Source organism: Camelus dromedarius, chromosome 32 (assembly GCF_036321535.1).
Source record: "Camelus dromedarius isolate mCamDro1 chromosome 32, mCamDro1.pat, whole genome shotgun sequence".
Classification (NCBI taxonomy): Eukaryota; Metazoa; Chordata; class Mammalia; order Artiodactyla; family Camelidae; genus Camelus; species Camelus dromedarius.
The window spans coordinates 18,554,963-18,566,429 of NC_087467.1; the positions used below are offsets into that span (position 1 = coordinate 18,554,963).

At 42.3% G+C, this 11,467-nt stretch overlaps 1 protein-coding gene across 13 annotated transcripts in view; it reads right to left on the bottom strand.

Moving 5' to 3' along the window:
* The window catches only part of DLGAP1 (DLG associated protein 1), a 342,691-nt gene that overhangs the window by 209,296 nt on the left and 121,928 nt on the right, over window positions 1–11,467 (bottom strand). For 5 of the 13 annotated variants that reach the window (XM_064481564.1, XM_064481563.1, XM_010976390.3 and 2 more), the window contains exon 1: window positions 8,694–8,879. The exons of 3 other annotated variants lie outside the window; for them this stretch is intronic. In XM_064481564.1, coding sequence (XP_064337634.1) covers window positions 8,694–8,867 — 174 coding nt within the window. In that variant the 5' untranslated portion in view covers window positions 8,868–8,879. Of the gene's footprint in view, window positions 1–8,219; window positions 8,431–8,693; window positions 8,880–11,467 lie in introns of those variants that run through there. 5 more of the 13 variants (XM_010976417.3, XM_010976396.3, XM_064481567.1 and 2 more) reach the window with 1 other exon arrangement.

Genomic DNA, 11,467 nt, shown 5'->3' on the forward strand with positions numbered 1-11,467 from the left:
ACGTAACCTTATAGTATTTTAACAATGTCATAACTACCATCAGGTCGGCAGTCTAAAAGGATAAATAGTTTCCTAAAAAACATAAGCACAACAGCCTTGAGTAATGGTTCCTGCATAGGGTGACATGCGATTTTCCAGTTACAGGAAATAACGTCGTTCTAGTCCAGTTTAACATCACATGTCTGAATTTGCAAATGAATTTCATGTTACTTGCTTTCTAACATGGCCACTTTCCAAACCAGACTTACTAACTTTACACCTAATCATAGAGGTAGAATCTGTTTTTTTAATCACAGTTAATCATTAAAAAAAAAACTGTCATTAAAATAAATTCTCATCCAGAAACAGCCCTTCAGGAAAAGATCAAAGGAAACATTTCCCAAGCAGAGGCAGCCTGCTCTGGTGGGGAGTGAACAGAGTCTGGAATCATGCAGATCGGGGTTTAACTCTCTGTTCCGTCATTTACCAGCTTGAGCAAATTAACTACCTTCATTCTGTGTAAAATGAGGTGTGGACAGCTGCCCCAGTGACTTCTAGAAATAAGACAATATATGTGAAGCATAGACCTGTCGAACTTTCTCAGTAAGTTACAGCCCTTCTTGTCTCCCTTTTCCCCCTCCTTCTTCTCCTTCATCGTGGTCTTATTATCATTGGCATCATCATGATGGCGTGGAAGCGCATCTAGCATGTGCTGAGAATGTGTTAGTGCCCCATGTGGGCAGAGCGCCAGCCTGGGAATTAAAGGGCCTGCCTGTTCTTAGAAAAGTCAGCCCCTCTCCCTGGGTCACAGCTGAGGAAAAGCAATGAAGGTGATGTAAGACAGTGTCTGTTCAAGCCGAGAAGTTCTTTTATAGAATGAGCCGATCAGGAACTCTTGGTGCCTGTGATCAATTGTCATTTTCATGAAAGGGCTGCTGGACTGCAGCCTGGGAGGGCTGCCAGTTCAATTTACCAAGCCTGGGACAGTTACTTGACCTTTGTTGGACTTTATCAGGGTTTTCTCATTTATCTGATTTTATCAAGAGTCAGTTTATCAAGAGTGGATACAGATTCCCCTCCTCCACCCCATCCTCATCCTTGCCGTCTCTGTGCACCGTCCTCACCCCACCATCAAACTCCTTAGCTTAGATCTGCTTAATGGGAAAGGAACGGGCAAAGATTTCAAACTGTGTTTCCAGAGCCCCCCCTTTAGGGAGACTTGGATGCTGGGCAGTGATGAGAGGGAAGGTGGTTTGGGTTTGAATTCTCCTGTGCTTGCTTCCATGTGAGTGTTACAGCCACTCCTTGTCCCTATCCAGGGACACTGGGGGCCCTCATATAAAAGGATATGGTGTTTGCATATAGCTAACACACATCTTCATGTACTTCACATCAGCTCTAGATTACTAATAATACCTAATGCAATGTAAACGCTCTGTAAGTAGTTGCAAATACAATGGAGATGCTGTGTCAATAGTTGCTGGCACACAGCAAATTCAAGTTTCCTCTTTAGAACTTTCTGAAATTTATTTATTTATTTATTTTCTGATATTTTCCACTTGCAGACCCCGTGGATATGGAGGGAGGACCGTTCCATGTTTAATATATTCTGCTTTGTATGAACAGGGAATTCCATGGTTTAAAGAGGTCAGAAGGTCTAACTGTCCTTTGAAGTTCTTTCCCATACTCAGACTGACGGTGCCTGTTCAGTCCGTAGAGAGGAAAGCCTTAACGAGATGCGCTTTCTAGAAACCTTAGCCGTAGACTAAGCCACAACAAAATGAGTCCCAGTGCCTAGAGTGCAAAAAGCAGGGGGTGGGGCCAGTGGCCGAATTCCTTGAGTATACAGAACCCCAGGATAAATGGGTGCCTCTGCTCCGTGACCGAGGGACGCTGACAGGCGGGCTAAGAGGAACTGGGGCGGGGGGGGTGGTGGCATCTACTGCTCTCTGCGGCCGGGGAGCCACGGGCACGCTGGTCTCTCCAGGCCGCCGTCTCCTCATCTGTAAGCACAGTTTTGGGAGAGTTTCCCATTCCAAGTTATGTAATGAAATAGCTAACCCTAATTCCATTCGCTTAGTAGGGTGCAGGGGGAGGGGGGTGAACACGGGAGGGAGTGTAGTTAACGTTATGTGTCTGAGGAAACGGAAAAAACTGTATTTACAGATGACGTGACTATACATACATATATACGTACATCTCAACAAATCCACCAGAACTGGCCAACGAATTAGCAAAGCTGCAGAGCACAAGACCAACACACAAAAATCAACTGCATCTCTACACGTCAACAACGAACAATCCAAAAAGAAAGTTAAGGGAAAAATTCAATTTACAGTAGCATATAAAAGAATAAAATACCCGGGAACAAACCCAACACAGGGGGCGAAAGACATGTTCATTGAAAACGTCACGTGTCTGCGTCCTAAGGGCTGTTTCACTGCCGTCAGGGGAGGCTGAGATTATGGCCTTGCCTTCCGGGAGCCTTCCGGGGAGTTCCGTGACGCCGCGCCGGGAGATGTGGGGGTGATGTGACGCGTGGCGTGGGAGACAGAGAGGAGACAGGCCAGGCAGTGAAACTCTCCATAAGCAAGGACAATTTGGAGGACAAATGAAGAAAGAGTTTCAAATTTCCTATGGTGGCATAGCTATAGGAATCGCTTTATCTACCCATCGAATCTAATAAATAACAGGTGATTCTGGGATTTAAAAAAAAGGCATTGTCCAAGTCAAAAATAAGCATTTTTTAAGAAAAATGAAAGCCCACAGGAGACATTTTTGATTGACTGTTCAGTTCATGAGATCACCTGGCATGAAACGAGATGCTTCTTTTTTGGGGCTGGGACTGTGTAAGTCAAGTATGGCAAAGCGACCTACACGACGATTTCCAGCCTGTGGGTCTGATTTTTCATCAGCATCGCCACACAGCCCTCACGGAGAGTTCTTGTTCCTGGTGGATTTGCTTCACCTCCTTTGTGAAAGCCTGAGAGAGAAGGCAGCAAGGGGGAAAACCACCTATTTATAGGCGCTTTTGACTAAAAGTGTCTGCGCAGCAGGCCGTGGAACACTTCCAAGAGGCGGGAGCACAGGAAACGATCTAAAACCAGGGAGAAGGCTGGAGGAGTGTGACGGGGGGTGACTTGACGTGGGACTCGTTTTCAGAAAGTTCATGTTTCATTTGCAAACAAATGACAGTTACTTTCACTGACACCCCCTGAGTTACTGAGAAACCAGCTAAACTTCTGCTAGTTAGGAGAGGAGGAGAAGGAAAAAGATGAATTCTCCAAGGATTACAAGTGGCTGGGGGCCTTTCAGGGACTTTAGGAGAGCGGCTTTCTCTGTACCTACTTACTGCTGGGGGCCGGCGCTCAGACTGACGCCGGTAGCGCAGCCTGGGCGAGCAGCTGGCCTGTGATGGAGCTGGCTTCCTAGGGCCGAGAGGAGTGATCAGGGACTTCGGTCATGAGCTAAAAAGAGTGATGGACAAGGGCCTGTTGTCCTCTTCCAGCCGTGGCGGAACTCCCACCCACTGAAGCTGTGCTGGTGGAAACACCCCTCAGAGAGCCCAGATGAAGCAGGACCAGGGGTGAGTGGGCCAGGTCCCCTTGCAGACAAGCTCTGCACCTGCCGCTGCTGATTAAACCTGCCCTGTGGGCTCACCAGAGCTGCCTGGAATAAGGCGGCAGGGTCTCGACAGACTTATGAAAAGAAAAGCAGGTTTTGTCTAAACAAAAGCCCGAGGAGGCTGGACGCGTTGCATTCCATCAGCACATACCGAGTCCTGGAGAAACCTGACCCACTGAGGCCGAGCTTTCAAAAGACTGACCCTTTGTGATCTTTCCATCTGCAAACAAAAGCTTTATGTGGTTAGTTGGCACATGGGGCGAGGAAGCCTGAAATCTGCGTTGTGATGAAGACCTGCTACCTGTCACGGGCAAGCTGTCCTTGGCCACGGAATCAGATATGGTCAGGCTAACCTTGGCTTAATGAAAGTTAGATCAAGCAAAATACAAAGGAAGAAGTGATCTATGAAACACTTGAAGAAACGGTGAAGCCTGACATCTGAGGATTTGTAAAGTCAAAACATTTCATACTACTTTTTTCATTTATTTCCCACATTTGAAGTGAAATATTTTTCTAAGACCTCAGCAAACCTAAGAGTTACATCATTATCCTTATTTTGCAGATAGAAACGGAAGTACTACGTAGAGAGAGCGCCAGGCTGTGTGGGGAAGTCAGTGGTGACAGGCAAGCCAATGTTGTCATCCGTTAGACTCTACTGCCCCCTTCAGTGAATACAGTGACAAATGTAGTCTGACAGTTCCCCAGCAGTGGGCTAGAGTGTGCTTCTTAGATTATCTCTGTACTGGAATCATCCCACATCTATAGAATCAGCATCTCTTGGGTTGATGCCCAAATCCTCATTTGATAAACATTCTCAGGGTGGTTCTTGTGCACACAAACTTAAGGAACCATTGCTCTAAATAGTCAACAATAGGTACATGACTTCCTCACAGTGAAACCACTGGGATGCAGCAGGGACTGACGGGGTAACAGGAGAAACATACCCATTTCTTTTTTTTTTTTTTAGAACTTAGAAATACTACCCTGCCGTTTGTAACCACAGAGTTACAGATTGCAGGTAATTTTTCAACAACAGCTGTCTTCCTCTCTTGTGAATCTTTTAAGCCACAGTCATGCTTCAAATCTAAGTTTCAGGTCAGTTCTTTGCCTCCTTGTGCCTTGACCCCCCTGCCTTAAAAGGATGGAGAAAGAAGGAATGAACTAGTCTTTGAAAAGAGCCTTAAAGGTTTTCAAAGATGTTTAAGACATAACAGGGGAAAGAACAGGGCTGTGGCTGGACAGTGATTGTGCTAGTCTCAGCCTGCTGCTGACCATCAGGGTATCTCTTTAGGGTATCTCCCATTTTTAGAAAGAGTGGGATGGACTGAATAATCTCAAATAATCCTTCCATAAGGGGGTTACTAGGGGAGAAACAGGTAGGGAGGAGGATGCTATGTCCACTGTGCAGGGAGGAGTTTGTGAATGAGGAGGTATACTAGATGGCCTTCCACTGAGAATGTTCTAGAATTCTAAAACTATCATTTTCCTGAAAAACAAAAAAACAAAAAACAAATCATGTACCTTAAAGTTTCAGAGCCCTGGAGAGTAGAATGAGTAAGGAGTGAGGCAATCCTGTGCATGTATGGTACACAGTGGTTAAAAAAATAAGGGGAACAGAGGTCATTTCCTGTCATTGTTGTCAAATGTCTCTTCATATAAAAGGGACTTAGCTTCGCACCAGGGGTGCAGGACACCTCTAACTGGCTTATACTAATGGTCTGAGATTTAATATAATCACTGTAAAAGCAAGGGAATGAGTTTTCTACCGGGATCTATGAAAAACCTGTTTCCTCACTTCACGGTCATTCTCGTTTCATGGACTGGGTAAATGGTACATTTGACATAGGTCTTATGTCATGAGTCAGAGGTCAAAGAAAGCATATGTATAAATGCACATCTGAGAAGTGTGGGCACAGAAATGCCCTTGGAGACGTAGCATGAGTATGTGACCCATCCACAAGCACCCAGCGTCCAGAACCCTGCCGTCTGCTTCGTAGACAGATCTGTGATAGCAGGAGCCTGAATTCTGTAGGAAGTTTCCCAGTTCTGTGAGAACAGTGACTTAGACGCGCCAACTGATAGAGAGGAGTGACTTGAAGTACTTGAAAGAAAAGATCTGTCCATCCAGAAAACCCATTCTGTGAATGTAATTCGAAGTCTATTTTAGAAATGGAAACCAGGCAGGGCATATTGCTAAACTTCAAGAAATGGAAAAAAATCCACTTTTTTTTTTTTTTAAAGATAGTCATGTATTTTCTTAAACTTAAAAGATCAGAGAGTCAGAAGAGGTCTCTCCTTGGTCATACGAGTGTCCCCAAGAAATAAAAGTGCTAAAAGTAGTGGAAGAGAAACCGGTCAGGGCCCATGCAGGAGTGAGGTGATGTGTATCCCCTTACCTTCTATTCCCTCCTTCACCTTTGTTAATTTTCTGACAGTAAGTAGCTCTTTATCTTTACCTTTTAGCTGCAAACAGGACTGAGTTAAAGGAGAATAAATCATTCACTGAAAAGAATGAAAGCACCCTCTTCCCGTGGTTTCAGTCTAAGAATTTATGAAAACACTTAAATATGCATTTACAGAAACAGAGTAAAAAAAGCACTTTCCCTGTGTCCTAATATGTCCCAAATGCCAGCTCCTAGGGATACAGCCTGAAGGTGCGGGATGAGCAAGATGGTTTTGAGCAGCAGATAAAGATCCCCTGATGTGAAGTTCCACATGCATGTTATTTTTATCCAACAGGAAGAGTTATGGGTTCAAAATTTCAAATGAGTAATAAAAATCATAGTATAGTCCTATAACTCCTCATGGGTTTCATTAATAGGAACCTGAGTTGACCTGTAAAGGCCAATTTTTATTTTTCTCTACCTAGCTATCCTGGCAAATGACAGAAAAAAATCTGCCTGGTAAGAGGTACTGTAGTTTGAACCAGATGAAGTTTCTGATTTCAGCTGTTTTGAGCTATGAAGACGGAATTTCTCCATGATTCAACTTCATGTCAAGGAGCACGGTCAGATACTAAGAGAGGTTGTTGCCTCTGAACCTAAAACCCAAATGGTAAAAACCTAAGCTAATCACCGAGTCAAAGCCAGCTTGGCAATATTGCATATATATTTTTAGTGGCTCCTCTAAAACCTCAGACCAAAGACCAGAGTGTTCTACCGTTCACAGCTCCCTGCGTCAGGTCGTGGAAAGCCGTGGTCCCAAGTGGACCGGAGATTATGGATGAATCTTCCTCCACAGCATGGGAAATGTTTACCCTGGGCTCCTGTATTTAATTTGCAACTAAGCAAACTGTCCTCGAAGGAGGATGGAGAAAGAGAAAATAAAGTCCACTGGCCACTAGGAAATCCAAAGCTGGTTTCCTCAGTCCTCTGTGCTAAGCAGTGCTGCACCTTCCATTAGGGGACTGGACTCTGTGGGGCCATAAAGCTTGTGCCGTGAAACCTCTGACTGTGGCTAACCAAGCACTTGCAGTGTTACTGAAACTGTCTTTAGAATAATGAAAATGCAGACCAAGAATAATAAAGTTATTTTAGCAACTTGCAGGAAGGATTTCCCATTTCTATTTGATCTTTCTTTTACCATCGCTGACTTTCTGGACCCCTGCTTTTCCAGTGTTTTGCCAGTTGTGTCCCCTGTCTCAGTGCTGGGATGTGAGCAGCAATGAAAACTCCAGAGAATCAGAGAGAGAATTACCAGAATCACCAATTCTACATTCAGAGTTAGGGTCAGTAACCTCATTATTCTATCAGCAAAGAAGGACATCTCTACTGAGACCAGGGAAAAAGAGGCAGAAGATTGTACAAGCCAGATAGGAAACACATTCAAGAATCTTGACACTTTTTGCTGGATTATTAAGGCAGTTTAAATTGAGAATGTACAAAACCATCAATGTGGTTGATGGTTTTTTTTAAAAGACAGCAAGGAAACATCGCGGTAACCTAAGTCACTAGCAGAACTGCTCAGCACTGCCACACATTTCATATAAAGTCGTTTTTAAAAACTGGCTTAACATAATTTAAATTGTTCTAAAACAAGAGGAAGGAAAATCTCAGCCTGGGAAAGGAACACCCCACTGGGCAAAGACTGACATAATCTTGAATGGAATTTTGAAAAACAGTTATACCTGCATTGAAAAATAATCCTGGGTTCATGCAAATTATGAATAATTCTCCAGTGATCTTTGGTGGGGTCTTACTTAACCAACAGGAAAACAAAACCACAAGAAAATCCACAAAGAAACCCCAACCATCCAGAAATTCTGATTTTGCAAAGCAACAGTAAGCACTCAGGATTCTTGTCATGGAAAACAACAGATCACATTTCAATCACTAGACACACGACGTCCTCCTGTAACACTCAGCACCTTAGATCACCTGTCAGTTAAAGATGTTATGAAGCCCCTTGGAGACACAGATGTGTAGGTATCTGATGTCTCTACCTGTTTTCTTACCATCTGTACACAAATTAGTTTTTAGCTCTTTCAGTCATACTAGCCATTATTTAGAGAAGAAATAAAATAGCAAAACTACCCCCCCCCCCCAAAAAAAACCCCCCACTTGAACCAACAACACATTATCACCAAATACAAAGTAATAAAAGAGTTGTTCCCAAACCTGGTCAGTCCTGCCATTTCTTGAAACTTGCACACACACTGAAGAAACCCACTCAGCCTTAAAAAGGTCGATCATTTTGCTCTCCTAAAATTTCATCTCTGAGTGCTTGCTTTCTCGGCTGCCTTGTGTGCGCTCGCCCTCCCTCCCTCTCTCTCTCTCTCTGTCTCTCTCTCTACTTCTACCGGAGAGCGTTTTCTTTCCTTTTTCCTGTTTCTGCTGCTGGATGAATGCAAAACACATGATTTCAAGAGGTTTTTTGTTGTTTGTTTTTTTTATGTTAACAGTTGGAAATCTAAAATCTTGCTCTTCCGAATGGCTTTCTATGCCAGTCACTCAACACACGACGTTTCCATAAAGAGGCACATACAGAAGCAAGAATCCTGCTTGCTTAAAGCAAAAACAAAACAACAACAAAAACTCTCTTTACTCCTCTGACCCCCTTTCTATTTTATTTACCTAACGGTTAGCACTTACCCTGAGATGTGCCATAAATGCTCTATTCCAAATGTACAGAAGCCAGCCACATCTCAGCTGAGAATTAAACAGTTTTAATGTCTTCAAATCCATGTCCCAGCTCCAAACCCTGATAGAGACAGTCACTGGCAGCCGTACAATAGTTCTAAACAGCAGACATCTGATTCTTGACATTTAAAAATAACAATATTGGGGGAAAAAAGGGAGTCTTTTTTAAATTAACTACAAACAGCTTGTGAGTGAGCACATAGCACCAACTGACTGTATTAACTGGAACTTGCAATGATTTCAGGCTACAGTATTTTACTTCTAAATCAATGTCAGAGGCCAAATACCCACAGACCTCTCTTTTCTATATGATCGTGGCAATGGCCTGAGCTAAATGATTTCTAAGTGATAATTCTAGAGAGAATCAGAACTGTGTTGGCATTTAGAACTCTATTATTGGTGAATATTAACTTATGTTCTGTCTTGAATCAAATTAGGGACATTTTGGTCATTCCATTGCTCACCTGAGATGGGTCACATTTCACATACATGCATTTTTAACTCCATGCACACAGGTGAGGGCAAGTGAATGCATACATTTGCTACAGAATAAAGCAAATATTAAAATGAATAAAATGCATTTATTTCTATTTCTGAAGCACATTATAGACTCAGACAAATCTGTGGTCAAGTCTTAGCTTTCCCACTTTCTATGCATGAGGTCTTGTGCAAATGGTTAAATCTTTTGTGCTTCAGTTTTGTCAGCCATAATATTGGAATAAATAGTAATGCTAATTTTACAAAGTTGTTTCAGGAAATAAATGGGATGCTCTGTGGTTTCTGGAGCATAATGGGTATATAATGTCGCTGCTTCCTCCTCTGTTTTATGTTTAGGAGGCGTAGGGACTGGGCACAGTAAATGGAGACATCCAGGCTGCGCGGGCAGACAAGTCAGCTTCGACCCGCTACATTGCCGTGTGTGAGCTGGGCGTCCTTGCGCAGGTGACTTAACCTCATTTACTAAATCTCAGTGTCTTCAACTGTAAACTACCTCACAGAGTTTTAGAGAGCAAATTAGATAACACTGGAAAAACGTCTACTTTAAGCATTTATTAAATGGGAGCTCTAGGGCTTACAACTCTTGAAAATGGCACTAATCAGTGCCCTGCATATGTGACTTAGGAGTTTAAAGATGTGGGCTGAGCTCACAGGCCTTCCAGACCAAGTGCCTTACTTTATAGTAGACGAAGGAGACCCAGAGAGCTGAAATGATGGTTCTAAGCCATTTCACTAGTCAGTGAGTGATCACCAACTTGTTGGTGGCAAACAGTGAATAAAACATAGACCTCTTATTTAAAGTTCAATGCCTTGTCCACTAAACTTTGTGATGTTGAAATCAAACACATTTGTACATCCAGTTTCAATATTAGTTGGTAATTGCAACAGTAACTGGGGAAAAAACCCTGTGTGTTCCTTAATTTGCCTCTAAGAATGAGCTTATAAATGAACTTATTTTATAGGGGGTGACAGGGGCTGGCTAACCCTATCTTCCTGAGAGGAGCTTCTACAGGACAGAGATTCTCTCTTCCCTATAAAGCAAGAAGAAAGCTGGAGAGGACGTCCAGTTCCCTGGAGTTTCCCACAGTCCTCCCTCCCCTTTTGAACGTCCAGCTCCTTCCCTTTCTTTATAGGAACTCTTCATCTCAGCACACTGATTGGGAAGAACACACTGCTCTACATTTAGTTTATTTATTAAACATACCATGTCCCCACATTGAAATATAGGTTTCTTTTTTCAGTTTGAAAGTCTTACACAGAATAGGAACTCAGTAAATGTCAATATTTGCTAAAGACGCTATGACTTTGAGCTCAGTTTATATTTTAGGTGTTGAACTAGCTTGTTTTAGGGTTAAGTTATTGCTCAGTGAAGAATAGAAAACATTACATTTTCTCAATCTTTCAGTAATTCCGGGATTATAGATAAAGGTGCTTTGGCTATCAAGTCAGATTAGCTATTGCTCTGGGGAGAAAGTGAAGGAAATGGGATTAAGGAGGGTACTCATGTGACCAGTGTAATTAATGTTTTATTTCTCTAGTTGGGTGAGGTGTAAATGGGTGTTTGTATTTTTTCTTGATACTTTTCTGTAAGCCTCAAATATTTCATTTAAAACACTGGCTTAAAAGAAGGCAAATAATTTGAAAATAGAATTTCCAAATCTTTATGAGATCCAATAGTGCTACTATATTAAATCCATACTTAAATCTTCAAGTTTTCATTCTCATTTTATTGAAGAACTTTAGTAATAGTATGTTTACTTTAAAGACTTTTTCCCTCCTTGCTTACAATTCCATGCCCTTTATTCCACTGTTGTGTTGGGGTGTACTGGTAAGAGCTATTTGGCATCAGATAGACCTAAATCTAATTCCCAGTTCTACAACTTACTGGCCGCATGGCATTAAGTCACTTGATATTTTTAAGCCTGTTTCTTTTCTTATAAAAACTGTATGTTATTATCTCCAGCTCTCAGGATTATTATGAGAATTAAATGAAACAAAAATGTGAAAACGTTTGCTACAGTATCTGGTACACAGTAGATTTTCAGTTAGTATCACTTTCCTTCTTTCTTTCCTTATCCTAGCACTTTTCACCACTACTTGAGATTTTTACTTCAAAAAGATATAAAAAGGAAAGGAAAATGAATTTAAGGTAGGAAGAAAGTAGGCAATTATGTGTCATGAAAGCATTTCGTTACTAACAAAGGCTGGTCCTAGATCCATGTACAGTA